Consider the following 21452-nt stretch of genomic DNA (forward strand, 5'->3'; position numbering starts at 1 on the left):
ACGCAACGCTGGGAGTAGTGCTAGAGTGATACAATTTGTTGCTAAGACGGCCTGCAATTTGTAGTGAGGATCCACCTGTGACGATTACTTTAGTATCTACCAAAAGCATTGAAAGCAACACAAAGGTAAAACAAAGGGCCGAGTAGTCTAGGCAAAAACTCATCTTTAATCTTTTTCCAGGGACAAAGAAATCTATTTGCGTCTTAAATTATGTAGATAATTTTTTTTGTATACAAAACCTAAACAAAATCAAATTAAAATCTGGACCATAGGAAAAGCATATAACATTCTTGGAAGGAATGGATAGCAACCGGCTTTCAATGGTATGGAGGACTCCACAGCCGTCAAGCTGCTATCCTCGAATTCGAAACGCACATTGTGCTCGGTTCTTGTCAATTCGAGCTCAATCTTCTGGCAGTGACGAAAGGCCCATCTGGCTACCTGGCTTATCTCCACCCCAACATCTTGATGGCTCGTAAGTCCAACCATTTCTTATCTTTGCTTTCTCGGCCGTGTGACTCCTTTGTGGCAAATTTGCTATCGATCGACCATCCAGTCTCGCAGGCGACTTTGGATTTGATCCCCTCGAGCTCGGTAAAGACCCCGAAACCCTTCGATGGTACGTGCAAGCGGAACTCGTCCATTCTCGTTTTGCTATGGCTGGCATTGCTGGAATCCTCGTCACAGATGTAAGTCACTCTCTTCTATCAACTATAGAAACGATACCTTGGCTCTTTTGAAGCTTTTAAGGACTGTGGGAGGCAGAGACCTGCCTGTCTGGTACGAGGCCGGTGCCACAGAATTCGAGTTCGCAGACACGCGGACTTTGTTTGTAGTCCAGCTGATTCTAATGGGGTGGGAGAAATCTTATGAGCCCTTTGACAGAGATGTAAAACTTCCACTTGTGTTACCTTGCAGGTATGCTGAAACGAGGAGATACTACGATTATATCAGTCCTGGTTCGCAAGCGGCTCAAGATACGTTTTTGGGGTTTGAGGATGCTCTTGCTGGACTACAAAGCGGGTATATTCCTGGCCAAAAGAAAACAAATATTGGATATGACTGAGGAAAGAAAAATGGATTTTTTTACCATATGCAGCTATCCCGGAGGTCCGTTTTTCGATCCCGCTGGCCTAGGAAGGGACATAAACAACGCACGAACGTTGAAAGAGAAGGAACTCAAAAACGGTAGTAAGGTTTGCTGTTCATACCGATCCTGATGTGAGTTGCAGGAAGGCTGGCCATGGTAGCAATACTTGGTGTTTTTGTTCAAGCTTTCTTCACGAAAACAGGCCCCATAGACAACTTGCTGACGCACGTTTCTGATCCTTGGCATAACACGATTGTCCAAACCCTGTCGCACGGCTAGTTCTTTGCGAAGTATGATTCGATGGAGTTTCTATTCTTTGCGGACTTCTTCGTACCACGATCGCTGCTTTGAGTTATTGGTCTGAGAATGTGGACCACATCAGTTTGCAATCAAAATAAAAGTTATCGACATACCTCTTGCCAATGCTTCTTTTCGAAACCTCAAGCTGGTTAACAGAGTCCTGTTGTTGGATCTTTAAAGCAAAGTGAAAGTCCTCGTGCTCTTGTCTGAGGGTTGGATACTCGGAAGATATTCTCTCGCCACACAAGGAACATCGATCATCTTGCGTCCACTGGTCTGCCGTATGTTTACAACTTGTATCGCGGTCAGTGTCTGATAAATATGGTGTCTGTTCATCGTAATCGTGTTCCAAGTCGTCATCCTTGACAGCGGCATCAGAGATGTCTTTCAGAAAGCTTGCAATACTCTTCTGGGAAGGATCGTCTTCTTTGAACTGGGAAACTCTCACTCCTGCGGTGTTTGAGTTAGCAATGGAGGAAGGTAAGATAAAGTACTTACCCAGCAAGCGCAATGAAATAGGAAGTTCCGCTTTAAGTAGTTTTATAGCAAGTGATTCGATTTCTTTCTTAGAACTAATAAAATGCTGAACTGATACGGCCCGACTACGTACCTGCCAGAGAAAACATTGGCTATTATACAAAACTCTATGACTAGAACGCACCTCAAATGTGCTCGTCTTAAGTTTTAGCGTTAATGTCCGGCCTTGCAAATTTTCCTTGATCATGTCCTCGGACAAACTTTCAGCGAGGTCACCTGATATGCGAAAGGAGTCACAAATTTTACACTCAACTGTGCAAAACGAACCTAAGATTTTGCCAAGAATGTTCGCGTCACTTGTCGGTGAAAACGTTCTTTCATTGCTTATGCTTTTTCTTTGCTCTTCGTGAGGAGCCTCGGAGGCACCAATACCCAGGCCAACTGATAAGAAAAAATCTGCAAAAACCTGAAATAATGTCACCATCGTCGAATGAGACATACGATACCTGTGGAAATTGTTGAAAACAAAGCCGAAATCAAATATCTATTTTCTATCAAATCAGAGCACATATTGATAGAAAGAACGTCTTTCAACAGTCTCTCCGTAACCTTTCCAATACCAGAAACCTTGAAAACAAAAATATCAGGTTTTAAAACAAAATATTGGAATCAGGAGCTCAAAACCTTCCGAATAGGCAGCTTCGACACAAATTCCATAATCTTTTCGCGATCACTTTCAAGCACAAATTGGCCATTTGGTTTATTAATGTCAGAACACACCTACAAAAAAGCAAAAAGCAAAGATGGTCAGAAGCTTTAGGAACGAAAGCACCTTCGCTAGGAGACGGTTGGCTGCAACACCAGCACTGCAAGTAAGCTTAGTTTTCTCAAAAACGTCTTTCCGAAGCCGTTCAGCTACCTGTAAACCGCATGAAAAAATCACATAATACTGCGTCCAGCCTACCTCTGCCGGAGCAATGCTTTCCGTTCTACAAAACTCCGTAATATCAAGATACGCTTCGTCCAGGCTCCTTGCAATAAAATTTTTGTCATATAAGCGAAAGACTGGAACAGAAAGGTTTACTAAGACTCCAAAAGAAAAACGGAATATGGTAGTACCTTGACGTGTGAGTTCACTGTAATGCGTGTATTTTTCAAAGTTTGGCTTTATCAATACCAAGTCCGGACACAGCTTGCAGGCTATGAAACCAGGCATTGCAGCACGCACTCCAAACTTCCGAGCCTGCGGTGGAGAAGTGAACACTGAAATTCTTCGTGCACAAAAGGCATACCTCATAGTTTGCAGTGCAAATCATCGACATGCCTCCAACAGCCATAGGCTTGCAAGACAAGGAAACATCCTCCACTGTCTCGACGGCGGCGTAAAACGCATCCATATCGACATGCATCCAAGTTTTGTCGAGATTTCGGCTCGCCTCTAGCTCGAGAATTCGTCTATCAACCGCCTATACATCTCTTGTTTTTTTTATGTTAGAGCTGGAAGAGAAAGGAAAAGAAAAAAAAATGAAAACAGAGAAATCTCACCGCTTTCGTCTCTGCGAGCTTAGTCGTGCTGATTTTTGCAGCCTGTTCTCTGAATTTCTCGATCCTCTGCTGGAGAATTGCTTCTTTGCGCTGCTCGTTCTCGAAATACCGGGATCCTTTGCTCATCTCGTAAACAACCTTCTGGACTTTTTCCTTGTCCACTCCACTCATTCCTGACTCACGCACACACACAAACATAGGAAGAATGTGGGAAATAACCACAAATCCAGACCTGCTTTGGCATTCAAGAACACCGTGTCGTAACAATGCCAGGGCTTATCTCCCCCCGCCGCCACTTCCGACGAGCCCCCCGCTCGATCCTGAGCTTGAGGCGCCATTCTTCCATCGCTCGAATCGCCGTGGGAAGGGCTCACCGCTGATACCTCCTCGCCCGCCATCGGCTTTGAAAATAAACCTAATGTACGGCCAAGGGTTTAGTATCTTACCGTACACAAAATCCATTGAATATTCTGTCTTTTACCGGAGATAGAATATACCGGTTGGACTCATTCTCAAGTTAGGAGCTCCACAACGTTGTGCACGATGGAGCCAGCGGAGATCACTCGCGGCAATCACCACGAGGACGTTTTCAGAGCCAACTTCCCGCTTGCTCGAGACCATCGTCAAAGTGGAAGAAGGCGTCCCATTTCCAGTCCTGGACAAGTTCTCGGGCCCGACGCTGGATCCGGCTGTGACGCAAGAGACCAGGAGATCCTGGAGCAAGAGGGATGTCCAAGTTTCGCGCAGGTACTGGACTCCAGACAGTGAGAAGCAGGCTTTTGCACATCAGCTCGCGCTGGTCGAGGCAATCAAGCAGTTCACACTGCCATCCCCTCGAGAGATCGAGCGGCTGAATGGCTGCCTCTCCTCCGGGGTAACAACCGGCAGTGGGAGTACCAACACGGACGTGGAGGAGTATCTCATTCAGCGATTCATCGTCTCGTCATTGAGCTTGATCCTTGTTCTCAGATTCCGATGGCAGCGTTCGCTCGTCACCAAGAGTTGAAGGGTCGGGTCACAAGAGTTCCACCAACTGGCACCAAGTTCTATAGGAAGATCTTCCAAGACAGCTTGTTATCTAGATGGGCGGACGTTGGTTGGGACCTTCTACATGAGGAGTGTCAATCGCAAAAGCCCGTCAAAGAGCCGGCGAGCTCGAACGTGACTAAACCCATAGCTCCCAGTCGTTGGAAGCTGGAACGACATCCTTGGGGACTCAGTATGGAGGATGACTTGTGAATTCTGGGTCGATCTTGCCATTCACCACTTGCACAATCCCTCCGGCACAAGTTGAGCATACTGAGAGGTCTCAACCACGACATAGAGACGACCTCCAAGCGTTCTGGAGAATCACCATCGCATACTCACTGCCATGGTAGCCTCCTCGGCACATGACACTGTCCATGGAATCGTCCTCTGCAAACTTCCGCTTTAGCATGTGTCCAGTCGCGTCTTGAAGCTGGAACAAGTCGCCTGGGAACTCACGCGACAAATCCTTGATCAGCTTCGATGGAAAAGGCCATGGATGTAGAGGTGCCAAAAGCTCAATAGCCGCGGATGTGCCTCCCCGGCTGCTTAGCCATTGTATAAAAAGTTTAAAAGCCTTTTGGATTTTAAAATGGTTTTAAATGTAGCAAAAGACAATAATAAAATTAACAAATCAAAATTGAAGGATTTTTTTTTTTTTTTTGAGATTTAAGTCTTAAAAGTGTGAGCACATCTATGTAATTCATATAAATTAAAGGGATATGTATTTATTTTAAATTTTAGATATTATCTTTTGAAATTCTTTAAATTATGTAAATTTAAATTTTTAGAACCCATATTCATTACCAGTCTTCAAACTAAAAATGTTTTATGTTATTTCATAGTTACTGTAATTTAATAAAAATAAAAAATAGCATATATTTAAGATTTAATTGTTATATAAAACTTTTAAATTGTCAAAACAGTATTATATAAAAAGTGTACATTAGTTACTTTTTTACTTCAATTTAAACAATATTAAATATTAATTTCTAAAATATAATATATAAAACTATTTATAAAATATTCAATTTTATTTTCATCCACAAAATTACTGGATAATAATAACAGAATAATTTAAAAGTTTTATTATCCATTGTACCACTATAGATTTTTTTGGTTGGTTATAAATTCTTTATTTATTAGTAAAGTCTCAATTTTTATTATAATTTTTTTTTTCATTCTCAATCTTCATTACAATTAAATAATTCTTCATGAAACATGTTTTTTAAATAAAAATACTTTTTATTAATGTTCCACAAAGAATCTCTTATTCTAAGTGTTATTATTAGCAAAAATAAAATAAAATATTATTTTTAATTATAACTTTCAAGGTTCCATTCATTCCAATTGTTAGATTATCAAGAAGAGGAGACCAGGAATTTTATCAACCAAAGAGTATCTCCTTGGGCAACTGCTGTTTTGGGCGACTGCTGTTTTGGCTGAAAAACAGACCAAAAAATCTTTTTCATTCTGCACCGTTTGCTTGTTGCCCGAGTCACCCGAGCTGCTTCCGAACATTTTTCTGTCATGGCAAAAGATCCTATTTATTGGGTTGGGGACCGGCCATCCCAGTGCGCATGCCATCACCAGTCTTCCCTTCTTTCGTCGACGAGCTCCTGACAAGAGCACCCTCCTCGACATCTAGGGATTCAAGAGCTTCTTGCCTACATTGGCTCCTGTTACACAAACAAACAATCAGTCCCAGAAGCATACCAAGAATATGCAAGCATTGGTAGCAAAAGGGTGAGGACTACTTGGGTGAGAGCAAGAGAAACAGAGTGAGAACCAAAGCTCATTCCTTTGCTCCAGGCCACCAGAATTGAAGAGAGAATACGTTTTTTTAGCTCAGATCAACTTTCAGCGATCTCTGGGCTGATTTCGCATAGAGAACTGCGATCAAGTCGCCATGCCGCCGCTAGATTTGCAAGATGCTCCGTGAAAGGGAATCTAGAGCGATACCAGGAACTGTTTCTAGAGATGCCACGGCGCAGCATTGCATTCTAAACGTAAAATGTATGCAATGCATGGCAAAATCAATACATCAAAAGAGGTTCTTGAAAGGATCCAAAGATTCAAACAAGATACCGGATATGGGCATATGCAAAACGCACTGCATTCCATGGGAGGCTATCTCCACGTCTTCCTCGCGTTTGGGAGGCCAATGTGATGATCCTCAGGACGCTGCGCGCGGCTGCCATGGATAATATAGAGATGCTATGATCCCACGCTTAACCACCATCTCCAATTCTCCTGGAGCCGGGACAGCTAGGCTTTTTTGAAGGCGCCTTTGTCGATCCTGAGGTGGAAAGCTTTGATTTATCAAGGAAGAGATTGCCGAGCTGCGCACCAGCAGAATGGTTATGAACTCTTAGATCTTTAGCGTTTACCACAAATAGCGATGACCGCGATGTGAAAAATCACCTGGATGAATCTTTTTCTTTCGAAGGTCGAAACGCAGTCCCTGGAACATGGAGAATTTTGCTTGGAGCTGGAGATGATTTGATTGTTTTCGCTTGCTTGTTGCTTGCTAAAGACGGGAAGAAGAGAATGGAATGTTGTTTACAAGAGAATCATGAAGACTAACGGTTCTTGAAACGTCTGGTGCGCGAATTGCTCCAATGCGCGCGCCAAAGTTTCAATATAGCTTCATTCGTTCCAAGGGGAAAGAGAGATTCCTGCCGCGAGCGGTTGTCTAGCCAAGAGGAGAAGAGGAATCTAGGGAGTTCTATTCCAACATGAAACAATCGGAAGCGATTATCAGTAGCCAAAACGAAAAGAGGAATCTTGAGAGTTCTATTTGGAGAGAATTCCTGAAGCAAAGAGGCAGCAAAATACCTCCATGAGAGTCTCTCATGGAGGTTTCTTGCTGCCGCCTTGCTTCAGAAATTCCCCATATGCACATCCTCCGGCTGCTCGCATGCAAGCTCTAGTTGTTTTTTGTTCGTACCTTTTGTAGAGCTCTGCGCCGTCACCAGCTGGACCAGAGTTTGGGAAGAGGAGATCTGTTTGTGCAGGGAAGATCTCCTCTTCCCAAAGAAACGCATCACATGTTGGTGATGACAGTGGTGGCAATGGCGGTGGTATTCAAAAACCTGAACATCTGTCCTGCCGCCCGCACGACAGACACACCAAAGATGTTCACACCACCGCCATTGCCAGGGCGAGCAAGATTCAGTCCCAACTTAAAGCAATGGAAAGCAAGACCAGGGAAAAAAAGGAAAGCAGAGAGCACTAGGGAGAAAGCGAAACCAGCGAGAGCACTAGGATGGAAACAAACTGAGAGCGCTAGGGAAACCAGTGGAAGAGCATGGGGCTGGGGCCAGTGATGAAGAAGAATTTTGCGCTTTCTAGATCCTTCCATGGCTCCAGCGCGTCATATTCCTTTCGAGTCTGTGTGAGATGTGTGTGGGAGTTGACGAGAATAGGAGTCTGCTGCGTGTCAAGGGAGGGAGCTAATGGAAAATGGAGTGACAAGAAACCAGGCCGGCATTCAAGGAGTTTTTGAATTGGTGATCGTTGCAAGATATCCTTCAAATGGACGGGAGTTTCATTAAGAATTTCAATTTACATAATTTGCATTCTCCTCCAATTCCCAGTGAGGGGCTGGAGTTTATCAGACATGCCAAGGAGGCCCCCAGTGTGAATAAACAGCACCTTCTTCCTTGTCCAATACTGGGCATCACACGCCATGTCTTGACCTGTCATGCAATGCTTTCCCACTGAGAAACAAGACAAGAGATTTTAGTTGGAGAACACTCGAAAGACTTCTCTCCTCACCTATAAACTGGATCCGATCAAGTTTTGTTAGCTCTTTCAATCTTCCCATCAATAAGCAACAAACTTACATCAACCAGCCTGGCAATGTCTCGAGGGTTCACTTGCGAGTCCCTGGATGTAATCGTAGAAATAGTCCGGGCTGTCACAGACTGTGTAACCATGAACCAGTCCTGATGTTGTTCCACCGCTACGAAAAGAGAATCCATAAACAACTACATAAAAAGAGGAAAAGTATGAACTAACCTTCCGCATGCCATGACAATCTCGTCTAAACGGGGACACGTCCCAGCCTCTACTTGCTGCTCAATCTCCCGTGCAGCGAAAATATAGCCCCTAGCAAGCAAGCTTAGAAACAACGAAGAACAAAACTTAATGAAGGATAAGAGGTACTAACCAGGCACGCCACCAACAGGGATGAGATAAGGCTTTCTTTCTTGGGCTCTTAGTTTTTCTACGAGCATGTCTCCAACGCTATCGAACTCTGAAAAACGAACAACCGTGCTTCGTGTAGTCTTCTTTTGACCAAAGTAAAGAAGAAAAGCTGAAGAAAAAAAAAGAAGAAGAATCTTGCAGGATGAGATAGCAGTCGAGCAGATAGTAGCAACAGCAGTGGCTCTACAATGGTTGCTTGGGATTCCACCGATGGTTATCACGCAATCGGCACCTTGTACCTTTGCTTCCGCCAGGAGAAATTCCAGCTTGTTCCCGCTTAGCTGCATTCCAGTGAGCTCATCGAAATGAAAAGATTTTAGAGGATCGAATGAAAAAATTTTAGAGACAAGAAAACACAACTTTGATCCAGACTCGGGTGCCAACTCGGCAAATCCCAGCAATCTCGTTGTGAAATACTAATAAAACTTCTATGATATAATCATATCCAGACGTTTCACAATGGGGCAAATCTGTGGGCTACTAAGAGAAGGAGATTTTCCGATGTGATTGAGAAGGACCAAGAGCCTCCTTCGCGAAGCAGCAGTACCTGGAAGCGCTCCTTAGCTTCCCTGACTCTGAATAGTAGGATTTGCGTTGAGTCATTACAATGTGCCTTAATTTAATAACACTAATTTAATGCTGGTGGCTCAAATAATGCTTCAGGTGTCTATTAGTTCCCGATCGTAATTTATTGGTAAACTACGGCCACAGCACTGTCGATGCCATATTGAAGTCTTGATAGGGAAGAGGACATCGTCTCATATGCAGCTCCAGGGCAATATGTTTGAACATCAAACTAGCTGCTTTGAACAAAAAGAGTGCATCAATTATTATATTGAGGAAAAAAATAGGAAAACCTGAAGAGCACCTATATGCCATTTCTGCCTTGGCATCAGGAGCATCACCCATATGCTATTGCTGCCTTGGCATCAGGAGCATCACCCACGATGAGCAAATCATTAATGTAGAGAGCCATTATGAGCATGCTCCTTGCATGACCTCTAGCATCAAATTTTCTATACTAGATGCAAGATTTTTGTTTTAAACCATACAAAGCTTTCTGCAATTGCCATACAGCTCAACATCATATGCATGTTGATATCCTCTGGGTATCCCCATTCAAGAAGGCCATCTTGACATCCATATAGCAGCTGCAAGCGCAAAAAACAATATGAAGGCTGGCAACTTGGGAAAATGTTTCATTATAGTTGCCATGAACAAGCAATCATGCCTTAAATTTCATACTTTTTGGAAAAAAATTATTTTGATCCTAGTGGTGTAAAATCCACGTGCCATTAACCCGAATGGAAGCAACTTATTCCACACTGGCAAGGTGAGCTTTAGGACCAGAGACAATAGAGACAGCCTCATCATAGGTCATGCGGATGTTGGCATCAACATGGCTGCAAAAGTCATCAAGCTCCACAACATATGTTTTAGCATTTTCCTGAACTTTCAATGAGGGCCAACATTTCTGTAGGTGAATAATGGCAGCAGATTAGGCATGCCATGACGTTGATAAGCATTGGAGGCCTATCCTTGACTAGAGGAGCATTAACTAGTTTAAGGATATCTACTTGTAGAGGATTTCCCAGAGGAGCTAATGGAGCTGGTGGCAAAACATGAATAGGAGCTAATGGCAGAGGTAAAACCAAGTTTGCTCCCACAAGTGGGATCAAAAGAACAAAGCAAGTCTCATCCAGAAAGAGCGAACTTCTAGAACATCGAAGTGTGCCAAACCCAGATGCCAAGAATTAGTGTATGCTTTTGCAGCAACAGCTAGCAAGCTTCGGGGCCATACAATTGCAAGCCTAATGCCCCATCTCCAAGCCAATTTTCTCAAGAGTGATGGAGATGGCATAGCATCTGAGGCTAATGAGGAGCTCTACAATGCAGAGGCAGTTGTGGCATTGAGTAGACTCTAGTTATATTATTCTTATGGGCAATAAAAAGATTGTTACCAGGTGAACAATAGCAAACATAATGTTTAATTGGCAATGACACAACCATACATATGAAAGGCATTAGTCAATTTTAGCTCTTACTTAATCATGGGAGGACCATGGTATTCTATGGTGTGTCTCTATCTCTATCTTGCTATGAAAAATGTAAACTGCTAAATTGTTAAACTGATAAACTTAATATCTGTTGTGACAAAGTGCAATAGTAATCTTAAATGCCAAAGGAGTCTCCTGAATTGACTCTAGTGACTTTTCCGTTCTGTTTGTGTAGCTATTTCTTGGGCCATAAGGGATTTGTATGAGCTCACTGCTGCTGATTCAATTCAAGCTTTCCAAACCATGGAAGTTGTACAATGCATGCTCAGTGATAAATTATGGTAGTGATGTTTGCCTAGAATGTAGAATTCACAAAATATAAATGGGATATTCTAAAAATCCAAGTTAGTAACAATGACATGATCTTTCATATGCATATATCCAAGTCTACGTTTGGACTTGGCATCGACATCCCAAGCCATGACATTTGATCACCTTTATTGATGATTATAGCCACTAGACATGTATCCACTTCTTGGTGTAAGATTTTGCCTTTTGAACATATAAGGGATATATTGAGGCAAGATTGAAAGTTGATAGAGGTGGCAAATACTTCAACAAAGAGTTTCAAGGCATCTGTTGTGATGCAAGCATCCAGCTTCAAGCTACAGCCTACTACATATGCATTTTGGACAAAAGATTGATCCCAAAAGTAAAAAATACGTCTTCATTAGATATGCACAAAATGATGCCATCGGTAAAGTAAAGTTTACAGGCGCTTGTAAGCACAAATATCATGTTTAATGAAGACAAGTTTCTTATGCACATCTTGGCATCACTTTGGAGCCTTGGAAGCATACATAGCCTGAGGCAACTTAGCATAGCTTCAATGTTGCAAAGGCTCCTCACAGCATCTGCCCAAAGTCATCCCTGGCTGAAGAAGCAAGCTTTCCACAGCACTCTTCCAGCTACTCAGTAAGGATCTGTAGAGCCGCAGCCTCTGCTGCTCGTCCATGAGGGCATGATTTGCTCCAGTTGCAAGCTGAGTGAAGAAGCCATGAAGTTGCTGTGTGCTTCCATTCTCTTCCGACCTCAGTGAATTCATCTGTGAGTGGATGTTAAAGACATCCATCTCATTCAGCCACTTTCAAAGTGCTGCAGCCGTGGACATGGGGATTGATGGGGCAGCAAGGAGCACATTCGAGGAGAGACACATTGTGATACTGCCCCTAGCCTTGGAGTCCCGAAGAGTCCAATCACGAACATTTGCAGCATTTGCACTCAGTGCTAGCAGTGGCTCTGTCCCATCTACAATGCCAAACAAACCGTGGAAAGGAGATAGGCTTCAAAAACCTTCTCCATCGAACTCACAAATGGCTGGCTTCCTTTCCATGGCGCTAACCGAGCTCCAATACCATGACACAAACTGGGATTGCAAAACCGGAAGCCCGAACTATGTAGCCTTCCTCCTTTCAACAAATGAAGTCCAAGCGTCCTGGATACTGTACCTTAGATCTCTTCGGAAGAAATCTGCCAGAAGCCTTTAGAATTCTCTTCAGCAATTCAAACGTACTTGCCTTGTTGATGATATAGATGGAGTTTGGGCCTCGCCGTCACCGCCCCTGAAAATTTTTCCTGCTACACATTTTCAGACACTGGGCATTGTATGCTACTGACCTGGGATTGGATAGGTGCGTGCATCTTTTCCGGCAAATCCTTGCGAGCGAGAGTTTGCAGAAACAAACCAGTAACTCTTGGAGGGCTCGTCACTCGCTTGCAATCAGTCAAGCACGTCTGTTAGAGTGTCAAGGCGAAGGTCCGCGCCAGTTGATTTCCTTTCGCTTTGAAAGTAGACCTTTTGGCTGCGATTGAGGTTGCAAGAGCTTGCTTCTAAACACTATAATTGTACAAATAGTGCCAAAATAATCACAAAATTGGATGAATCTTTTTCTTTCGAACATGGAGAATTTTGCTTGGAGTTGGAGCCGCTTCCTTGTTGCTTGGGAGAAGAGCTCTATAAATAGTTTGTTTGCCAGTTTGGAATAGAACTCCCTTGGCTAGATAATCGCTCCCGGCAGGAATAGTTCTTCCCTTGAATGAAGCTATTTCTTTTCCGCACGCGCATTGGAGCAATTCGCACACCAGAAGTTTCAAGAATCTACGTTTCTCTCATGATTTCCTTTTAAACACACATTCCATTCTCAGTAGCCAAAAGAGAAGAGGAATCTTGAGACCATCCTGCTTCAGCGGAGCCAAAGAAACCAAGGCAGCGTGATGTCACGCTGCCTTGGCCGCTTTGGCTGTTCACCAACAGTAGCAACCAAAAACAACGGAGCGTCCTGCTCATGATCATGATCATGAGAGCAAGATGCTCCATCTGATCACCGCTGTTTTTCGTTGGGAAGAGGAGATCTTCCCTCCAGAAAGAAAATCACTGCTGAATTTTTAAGATCTCCTTTTCCCAAACAAAACTAGAGGTACTGCACTTGTTGTGATGGCAGTGGTGGCGTTGGTGGCGTTGGTGGCGTTGGTGGCGATGGCAGTGCTGTTCAAAAACCTGGCATTCAGGTTTTTGAACAAAGATGTTCATGGTTTTGAACACCACCGCCATCGCCAGTGTAAACAAACAAGACAAACGAAATGGCGAGCAGGATGGGCATGGAACGAGCACTAGAAAGCAAGACCAGGGAAAAAAAATATGGAACCAGCGAGAGCACTCAACCAGGGAGAAAAGGAGAGCACTCAGCGAGGTAGGACGGACACAAGCTCAGATCCTTCCATGGCTCCCGCGTGTTCATATTCCTTTCAAGTCCGTGTGAGATGTGTGTGGGAGACAACGAGAATTGGAGTCTGCTGGGAGGGAAATAATGCAAGAATGCATTCAAGGAGTTTTCGAATTGTTGATCGTTGCAAGATATTCCAAGGGAGGAATTTCGTTTCTCTGACTAAGAATTTAGATTTACATGATTTGCATTCTCCTCCAATTCCCGGTGAGGGGTTGGATCTGCTGGAGTTTATCAAACATGCCAAGGAGGCCTCCGGTGTGAATGAACAGCACCTTCTTCCCTGTCCAATACTTGGCATCGCACACCATGTCTTTAACCATGCCATGCAATGCTTTCCCACTGAGAAACACACAAAGAAACGAAGAGATTTCTAGTTAGAGAACACTTGGTGAGAAAACTTCTCTCCTCACCTATAAACTGGATCCAGAATTACGCCAGTGGCCTCCGAGATCTCTTTCACCAGCTCAAGCTCTCCTGTACTACTCAGTGCGTATCCCAGTCCTTTGGCCTGATCAAGTTCTTACAGTGTTAGCTCCTCCAATCCTTCCATCAACAAGCAGCAAACTTACATCAACCAGCCTGACAATGTCTCGAGAGTCCACTTGCGCATGTAAACCATCCAGAAGTCCCTGGATGTAATCGTAGAAATAATCCGGGCTGTCACAGACGGTGTAACCATGAACCTGTCCAAAACCTCTTCATTGTTTAGATACCGATACAAAGAACAAAAACAAAACCTTGGACTTGATCATGCTGAGATGGTTTCCAAGAGCCAGTCCTGCTGTAGTTCCACCACTATGAAAAGAGAATCCATAAACAACTACATCAGCTACATGAAAAGAGGAAAAGTATGAACTAACCTTCCGCATGCCATGACAATCTCGTCAAAACGGGGACACGTCCCAGCCTCTATTTGCTGCTCAATCTCCTGTGCAGCGGAAATATAGCCCCTAACAAGCAAGCTCAGAAAACAAAGAAGAAAGAAACTCTGAGATACTAACCAGGTTCCAAGAGAATTGGAGCCACCAACAGGGATGAGATAAGGCTTTCTTCCTTGGGCTCTTAGTTTTTCTACGAGCATGTCTCCAAGGGCCTGCAAAACAAGCGAAAAACTTGATTACAAAACGCAATCGAACTCTGGGAAACGAAGCAATACCTCACTACCGTGCTTCGTGTACTCTTCTTTCGAGACGAGCTCCACATGAGCTCCCACGAGTCGCTCTACAAGTAAGTTACCAACAAGTCCAGGATCTTCATTCACCAGACTCTACACAAAAAATAAGAAGAAAGGTTGAAAAGAAAAAAAGAAAAGAAAAGAAGAAGACACACCTTGCTTGTTCTAAGGATGAGATAGCAGTCGAGATCCAGATAGCGAGCAGCAACAGCGGTGGCTCTACAATGGTTGCTTTGGATTCCACCGATGGTTATCACGCAATCGGCACCTTGTAACTTTGCTTCTGCCAGGAGAAATTCCAGCTTTCTCACCTTGTTCCCGCTCAGCTGCATTCCAGTGAGATCATCTCTCTGCGATCGAATGAAAAAAAAATTAAAAATCTGAGACACAAGAAGAATAACACACACACGCACACACACACAACCTTGATCCAGACTTGGGTATCAGCGGGCAAATTCGGCAAATCCCAGCGATGGATTGGCGATGGAAGCTGCATGAGCAAAATGTAGGCCATCAACGAAGAAAGAATGGAGAATTGAGCATACCTGTGCGAGACAGTAGATGCTGCTCGGCGCTGGATTCAAGTGTTTGGCCCAATCCGGAGGAGAAAATGCGCCTTTCGAGAGCATCGGAGGCCTCGTCTTCTCGTCGATCGAAGCTCGCGCCATGGGACGAGAGGCGGTACACGGAGAGATCGAGGAGAAAAAAACTAGGCCGCTGGCCATAAACCCTAGAAGAGCATCCACGTGGACACCCAAAGCGCGACGTGTACGAAGGAATGACTTGGCCCTAAACCTTAAACCCCAAAACCCAAACCCTAGACCCTAGCCGTACAAAGGCTCCGTTTTTATCTCTATAAAAAAGTTTTACATTTTCCAAATGTACAGGCCGCAAGTATCAGTAAGAGCAAATGATCAAAAACATGGAGAGAAAATTTTCCCGTCTAGTACCGTACGAAACGTTGATCAATGGTTCTCTATCGAGAGCTTCTCACGCCTTCTTAAGCTTTGTCCGGAAAGACAAAATCCTCTTGCCGCTTGACTCACGCCTTCTTAAGGTTCGTCCGGCACAAAATTCTCTTCCCGTATGGGCTGCTGCGCAGTGCTGGCAGATGCGGACGTATAGCTTCCACCAAGCTCGCGTGCAAAGCTCCCTGGATTTGGAATACCACAAGTGTAAGTTCCCAGAGCTAGAACAAATCGAACAAACTTTGAAACTTTGGCGTACCTTCGTGACTGTAAGCGCGCACTGGATCACGTAGTTTGCAAAGGGATCCTGCAGCAGCTGCCCCAGGAACGCACTCTTGGTTAGCTCGTGTATGATTCGCGCACGCTTGTCATCCGCCCCTTGCTTCAGGCACTTCTCTACAACGTTACTGCTAAACTTTTGCATCGCGAGGTGCGCGTGGTGCCCCTCCAGCTGGGCCATCACCTCCGGAGCTATCCACGGCGCCTCGTCCAAGATGTATTGCACAACATAATTACTGCACCAACAAAGCGTCACTGAGGCTCGAAAGAAAGGAAGGCCATTGCATACCCGTATTGATCCTGCGAAAGCACTAGCGCGTTGGCGGCTATTTCTCCAACCAAGCGCTCCTTTTGTACACCTTTTGAAAAATCCACACACCGCTGAAGAACACAGCACCCGTGCCTGTGGGTTCCAACTTCGACACAGTGCTGCGCCGCGGCATCAAAAATGAACTGCATGCCAGAGTTTCCACTTTAGTAAGTTAGAGGCGAGACAATCCAAAAGCTCTAACCTGGTTCTCCTCGTTCCCAAGGCGCTGGAGGCAGCGCTGGACTACGTGGTTACCATTCAAGTCCTTGATAAGAATTACTATCCCTTGCTCGAGCGAGGAGGTGATCATAGAAACCTGTTCAGGGGACTTCAACGTCTCAATTAGCTTCTGTACAGCTCGGGTGCTGCAAGGAAGAAAGCCTCTAGTGAGCGATAAGAAAAAAAAAACAAGCGTACCCGTGCATGTTCAAGGAGATCGAAATCAACTCGTCTCCAGAGCACACGACACGTAAAATCTCGAGTCGCTGGTCCTCGGTGCAAACTTCCAGGAGCTTCTGCACGAGATAGTTACCGAATGGATCGGTCATTAAATCGACAATGTGGTCGATTATCTCCTCGAAGATCTTCTGCAAGTCTTCTGCAACGCCCTCGTCAAACCTCCGCTGGAGAAATCGACAACCGTACTGATCTTTGGCAATAGAATAAATACGCCCCTCTACCTCCTTCAGCGACGAGTATCTAAGCGCCTGCTCGTTGGAGCTCCCTAGCTGCAGCTGCTGCAAATCATGATACAATAACGATTTCGACGAGCCGTAAAACCCGTCCTCGTCGGCGTCCTCGTTCTCTAAACCAGTGGCATAAACATAACCGCCATTGCTCTGCTTCTTTCTTGTTCTTGATACCGACGACTTGCCTGCTCGCGAAGGATACTTGTCAGCTCGGTTCCCCGTTACAGGCGCTTGAATGTGCAAATACGGGCACTGATCTCCTCGGCTGCAATAACCTTGGGCATAGTAGCGGCAAATGGAGTCTATATGACCTTGAGAAGTTGGCTGCCGATGGTACACGTCCCTGTTAACCGCCGAAGGTTGAAGTTGACGTCCAGCCCGATATGGAGCAACCGCGGCCGCCAGCAACGCCTGAGTTTGCAAACCATAGAGGTGAGCTGCTCGGTCGTGGATTTGCTGCTGCAAGATGTGTTGTTGTAGCCTCCGCTGCCGCTCCTCCTCTAGCTCACGTTGGAAGAGAAAGACCTGCTGCTTCTGCGCTTGCAGTATCCTGTCCTGCTGCAGAGATCGCAAATAGTCGTAGTACTCGGTCGCAGACCGCTGAGAGTGGCGATACAAGCCATTGTCCACGTAACCACCGGTAAACTTCGCGGGATCATTCGGAGGCAGCTGGACCAAGTTTCCCGTCTCGTCTTGCGGAAAGGCGCTGTCGTGACTGGTTGTTGTACACGAGCCCCTGTTAACGCTCTTGCTGTTGCTCAGCCCAAAACCAAACGCATCAAATGCGGCCCGTGGGGGCGTAAACGTTGTGAACCCCTCCGGGTACATACCAGAAGAATTGCTGTCTGTCTCCGAGCTGGTCAAGCCATCCTCCTGCTGCTGAGCAATAGTACTGTCCCGACCCGGCCGGAATTCATCAAGATGCGGAGGCGCCGAGGTAGCCCGAGGGATTTCACCTAAGAGTTGATCAATATCTTCGTCGTCCTGACCCATGGCGCTGCTCGCTCGACTGCTCTAAACTGCTACGAAACTTGGCTCCAACACACATGGCACTTCATCTGAAAGCCATAGCGAAGGCGCTTCTGATCATTGAAACAAAACATTGGAATGAGAAGGGATTTTTTTACTGACCAGTCAGCTCCAAGGTCAGCCTCCTTGTCAATAGAAGGGAACCGCATAACCACGAAAGCTGTAGCAAACCAAGCGTCAAAATTACGCGTAAGGTACCAACATTATGCTCTGGAACATGACCCTGGAGAGACAAAAAAGAAGAAAAATTGCGATCTCTCCAGGCAAACCATGACAAAGTCAAATTCTTTCCCCCACGGATCCAGGAATGCAAGGGGATCGATCGATATGCCAAGCAATCCGTGCACCGAAACAGGGCAAAGAAGCGCGATCGATTGCACATTACCGAAATACCGACCTCGACGCGATGAATCGCGAATCAGGAGCGCCGATTTCCCCTCTCCGCGCGGCGCCTGGCCGGAATTCACCAAAGATCGAATCGGGAAAAAGAGGCAATATTACCAGTACATGATCACGGAAATGGGGCCGGCGATTCAAGGCGCCTCGGATCGATCAATCCGGGCGGCGCCGCGCATCACCTCGGAGCTCCCGACGCGATCCATTGCGTGCCGCGCAGCGCCGGGCGATCGGTGGAGACGAGCCGCGAGATCGCCGAGGCCGGAGGCGCCGATCTTTGCCGCTGGTTCTTGAGCCGCGGCGGCTGTGCCGAAACACACTAACACACAACGAAGAATGAATGGGGGAAGAAAAAAAATGGATGAATGAATGGAGAAGGCGATTCGCGAATAGAGGAAAAAGAGAAGGGGAGTCCACACTTCACAGCCCGTCAAAAAGCTTTCTTACATGGGCGATTTACCAGTTTCTTTAGCCCAAAGAAACTCTAATAATAACCCGGGTGCCGCAATTAAAATGCAAGGGGCAAGGGCGTCATTGAGGGGTACGGAAGGGTAAAAAAGGGAATTTAGGGCGAAGGAACATCAGTCATGTCACGCGGGGTGGATCCTCATGGGAAGCCGAGCATGACGTGGCGTGATCGTCACGGTGCGATCTAGCGCCGGCCGCGCCGCCACGTGGCGGCTTACCCCGCCGCCAGGATCGGACGGATCGCCGATTTCCACCTAATTCAAAAAGAAAGGCGGTGTGCTGCAGCTTCAACGAACCATAGGTCCCCAACACGTGAAGCTGTGGAATTTAGGGCAATCGAGCTCACGCTATATCGATTTTTTAATGTGCTGCTGCTGCCCACCACCTTTTGTTTGATCTTTGATCTTTGGTTTTATTTATAGTGTGGTGCTGCTTATGTCACGCCGAATATCTGGTTGATGGCGTCGTTTGGCCCGATTGCCTTGTGTTGTGTGTGTGTGTGTGAGGAGGAGCACGGAATATACCGAGATAGTATTTTTAATCGTAGCATCGTACGTAGCACGGGTATTGGATGGATTTGGTAGATTCTTTTGTTTGCAACACAAAGTTGGTGTTACCCAGCGGGACACATTTGTCAATGTGCTTGTAAGACACTAGTGGTCTACTTTCCCCAAGGTTTCACACTTAAGGTTTCATCCTAGCCCCACATTTTAGGGCTTTCCACGTGTCGTGCTAGAACGATCGCACCACGTCGGTGGGACACGCGTCCAGTTTTTCACACTTGGAGGACTGATCGCAGTTTAGGGCGCTTGAGAAGGGGAAGAGGGAGCTGCCGCTGTTTGTGCTGCTTGCGCCTCAATCGCTTCGATTTTGGGGATGGAGGATAAGAATGTGGGTGTGAATCCTTGCGGGGGCAGCAATGCCGCCAGTATGATCGCCGAGAAGAAAGAAGGCGCGCAACAAGATTCTCCCTCGACGCTGCGCGATGTTGCCGAGGGAGGGCTTTCGGGTCAGCAGCAAGCTCTTAAAACTTCGTCCAAGGCATATGATCCATACACAGGTATACATCATTCTCGGAAAGGAAAGCGCGTTTAACTTTGGCAAAAGGATTTTGTTTCTCTTCTTATCAGGAGTGCTGGTTGATTCTCAGGTTGGAATGGTGACTTCTCTAGATGAAAGTCTCGAAGGAGTAGATCCAAAACAGAAAGAGCAGGGTGGTAAATTATTTTTGTTCTATCTCCACATCTTGAAAAACCGCCTATGTTCAGATAAAGCAGCGCAGCGCTTAGAGAAGTTGGAAGATCCGTCCTGCGATGACAGTAGAATGAGCGCCCGGATTAAAGTTCATGGCTCTGCCACCAGTCCGTTTGCTGGTAAGGACAACGTAAACCGATTGATCGAGCTTGTTCTAAAGTGTTTTGACAATTTTTCAGCTCAAAACGATGGATCGGAACCCGCAACTGATATAAGGTCACAGTGACGATGTTTCATTCTCGTGTTTGCTGTCAATGTCTGTATTTTCTAGTTCTGCTTTTGTTGCCTGGTATGTTCTCGTGTAAAAAAGAAAGCTTTTTCTTTCGAATTTTCAAGTCTGTGCTTGATGTAAGCTGCAAATCTCGTCCAGGTATAGTTTAAGGCTAAGCTTCCGAGTTCCTCTACTTAACTTTTTCTTTTAACTTTCTTTCATTGTTTTCTCTTTTTGTAGATCTTTGCCAGTCTCAGCAGCGACAATGAGCATGCTGCAGAGAGTTGTGACAGCAGGTCTCACTGAAACCGCCGATCTCTCGCTGAAGGACATGGCTGCTTGCGCATTTGGAGTGGTCGATAGCCACACGGAGGCGATCGTAAGCACTGTTCCTCCTTGTACTCCAGGTAATAAATTCTTTGTGAGTTCGTGCGTTTTAAGAACTGACACACTTCGATTTTTAAAGGCCGAGCGAACAACTCCGGGATGGTTCCTGGCGCCGATATAACGGAGCTCCCTACAACCTCGACATTGTTAAAGAAGACGCATATCATCCCAGACTTGCTAGACAGGTTCTTTTCTTTGTGTTAAACGCTCAAGCTAGTGCTCTTTCTTACGTACTTTATTTGTTTATTCAGTGTGGAGGAGAATGGATTTTTTCTGGAGATAGCCTTCGGCAACTTCCAGGTTTTTAATGGAATTATCATCGACCGAGAAGTAATGCACGGACCACCGTCCGTAAGAGTGGTAGAAAGATCTGGTGGATCGAATTCCAGGCCAAGCTTGTTCTTGCTGCTACTCGTGGAGCTCGAAGCCGGTGGAGAAGATTACTTGCAGTGGATGGTCTTGAAATCTCTTCAAACTGGTATTACTTCAAAAACTCTTTTGCAGAGTTCTCACTTTGGAATTGTCTTTCCAGGCTTTGAACACGAAGAAATCCTCGAGTATCGTCAAATGCCGTCCATCTCCAAAGGGAGGCACAAGCACGTCTTCCTTCTCTTCGACACAGAGGCATGGATGCGGGAAACGGACGCCCCGGATCGCGGGAGGTTCGACGTCCACGATTTTGTCACGCGTCACGAATTTGGGGCGGCAGTCGCCGCCGTTTACTTCGAATCTGAGACAGTCTGTTAGAAACCAGGCTGCCACGTGGCAAGCGGTTGCAAAGTGCCGCGGCCCGGGAATTCGCTACTGGCCGTTGGATCAATCTGGGCCTCAACGGCCAGCATTTTGTTTGGTGT

The 21452-nt window shown here is 45.7% G+C and overlaps 4 protein-coding genes and 1 pseudogene across 9 annotated transcripts; 1 reads left to right on the forward strand and 4 right to left on the reverse strand.

Annotated features, from left to right (window-relative positions):
- Positions 1 to 254: 254 nt before the first annotated feature.
- Positions 255 to 3816, reverse strand: LOC9656937 (DNA polymerase kappa). The gene is made up of 17 exons (XM_024684111.1): positions 3645 to 3816; positions 3413 to 3585; positions 3160 to 3333; positions 2987 to 3110; positions 2832 to 2932; positions 2700 to 2786; positions 2552 to 2647; positions 2374 to 2494; positions 2195 to 2323; positions 2052 to 2143; positions 1889 to 2000; positions 1504 to 1840; positions 1212 to 1450; positions 1091 to 1133; positions 912 to 1031; positions 727 to 847; positions 255 to 669 (listed from the first exon to the last, which is right to left on the reverse strand). Exons 1-13 carry the CDS (start codon positions 3808 to 3810, stop codon positions 1366 to 1368), a joined length of 1797 nt encoding a protein of 598 aa, XP_024539879.1. The 5' UTR covers positions 3811 to 3816; the 3' UTR covers positions 255 to 669; positions 727 to 847; positions 912 to 1031; positions 1091 to 1133; positions 1212 to 1365.
- A 4189-nt stretch (positions 3817 to 8005) lies between these two features.
- On the reverse strand, positions 8006 to 9626 carry LOC9656938 (annotated as a pseudogene).
- Positions 9627 to 13536: 3910 nt separating this feature from the next.
- On the reverse strand, positions 13537 to 15380 carry LOC9629714 (putative D-cysteine desulfhydrase 1, mitochondrial). The gene is made up of 10 exons (XM_024683326.1): positions 15153 to 15380; positions 15032 to 15097; positions 14763 to 14957; positions 14590 to 14700; positions 14435 to 14526; positions 14294 to 14383; positions 14171 to 14228; positions 14003 to 14116; positions 13844 to 13941; positions 13537 to 13772 (listed from the first exon to the last, which is right to left on the reverse strand). The coding sequence occupies exons 1-10, from the start codon at positions 15330 to 15332 to the stop codon at positions 13607 to 13609; spliced, it is 1170 nt and encodes a 389-aa protein (XP_024539094.1). The 5' UTR covers positions 15333 to 15380; the 3' UTR covers positions 13537 to 13606.
- Positions 15381 to 15451: 71 nt separating this feature from the next.
- On the reverse strand, positions 15452 to 18038 carry LOC9629715 (pumilio homolog 12). Its single transcript, XM_002961871.2, has 6 exons — positions 17985 to 18038; positions 16582 to 17911; positions 16367 to 16529; positions 16144 to 16307; positions 15835 to 16090; positions 15452 to 15760 (listed from the first exon to the last, which is right to left on the reverse strand). Exons 2-6 carry the CDS (start codon positions 17844 to 17846, stop codon positions 15650 to 15652), a joined length of 1959 nt encoding a protein of 652 aa, XP_002961917.2. The 5' UTR covers positions 17847 to 17911; positions 17985 to 18038; the 3' UTR covers positions 15452 to 15649.
- A 1497-nt stretch (positions 18039 to 19535) lies between these two features.
- On the forward strand, positions 19536 to 21446 carry LOC9629716. Of its 6 annotated transcripts, none has more exons than XM_002961402.2 (8): positions 19536 to 19806; positions 19877 to 19963; positions 20015 to 20119; positions 20180 to 20216; positions 20452 to 20618; positions 20678 to 20783; positions 20850 to 21076; positions 21131 to 21446. In XM_002961402.2, exons 1-8 carry the CDS (start codon positions 19623 to 19625, stop codon positions 21343 to 21345), a joined length of 1128 nt encoding a protein of 375 aa, XP_002961448.2. In that variant the 5' UTR covers positions 19536 to 19622; the 3' UTR covers positions 21346 to 21446. The 6 variants fall into 6 exon arrangements, with proteins under 6 accessions (XP_002961448.2, XP_024538409.1, XP_024538398.1 ...); XM_024682641.1 differs by having other exon boundaries at positions 19877 to 19960; XM_024682653.1 differs by having other exon boundaries at positions 19630 to 19806; positions 19897 to 19963.
- Positions 21447 to 21452: the final 6 nt, after the last annotated feature.

Source organism: Selaginella moellendorffii, unplaced genomic scaffold (genome assembly GCF_000143415.4).
Source record: "Selaginella moellendorffii unplaced genomic scaffold, v1.0 SELMOscaffold_1, whole genome shotgun sequence".
NCBI classification, from domain to species: Eukaryota; Viridiplantae; Streptophyta; class Lycopodiopsida; order Selaginellales; family Selaginellaceae; genus Selaginella; species Selaginella moellendorffii.

Coding starts and splice junctions, on each gene's coding strand:
- LOC9629716 (XM_024682630.1), top strand. CDS start 19,623: ATGGAGGATAAGAATGTGGGTGTGAATCCTTGCGGGGGCAGCAATGCC. Junction 20,120..20,179: donor TGCCACCAGTCCGTTTGCTG/GTAAGGACAACG, acceptor ACAATTTTTCAG/CTCAAAACGATGGATCGGAA. Junction 20,217..20,451: donor GAACCCGCAACTGATATAAG/GTCACAGTGACG, acceptor CTCTTTTTGTAG/ATCTTTGCCAGTCTCAGCAG.
- LOC9629715 (XM_002961871.2), bottom strand. CDS start 17,846: ATGGGTCAGGACGACGAAGATATTGATCAACTCTTAGGTGAAATCCCT. Junction 16,530..16,581: donor ATCTCCTTGAACATGCACGG/GTACGCTTGTTT, acceptor TCTTCCTTGCAG/CACCCGAGCTGTACAGAAGC. Junction 16,091..16,143: donor CTTTCGCAGGATCAATACGG/GTATGCAATGGC, acceptor TTGTTGGTGCAG/TAATTATGTTGTGCAATACA.
- LOC9629714 (XM_024683326.1), bottom strand. CDS start 15,332: ATGGCCAGCGGCCTAGTTTTTTTCTCCTCGATCTCTCCGTGTACCGCC. Junction 15,098..15,152: donor GCATCTACTGTCTCGCACAG/GTATGCTCAATT, acceptor TTGCTCATGCAG/CTTCCATCGCCAATCCATCG. Junction 14,384..14,434: donor TCCAATTCTCTTGGAACCTG/GTTAGTATCTCA, acceptor CTTGCTTGTTAG/GGGCTATATTTCCGCTGCAC.
- LOC9656937 (XM_024684111.1), bottom strand. CDS start 3,810: ATGGCGGGCGAGGAGGTATCAGCGGTGAGCCCTTCCCACGGCGATTCG. Junction 2,324..2,373: donor GTTTTCAACAATTTCCACAG/GTATCGTATGTC, acceptor AGGTTTTTGCAG/ATTTTTTCTTATCAGTTGGC. Junction 2,001..2,051: donor TTAAGACGAGCACATTTGAG/GTGCGTTCTAGT, acceptor TTTCTCTGGCAG/GTACGTAGTCGGGCCGTATC.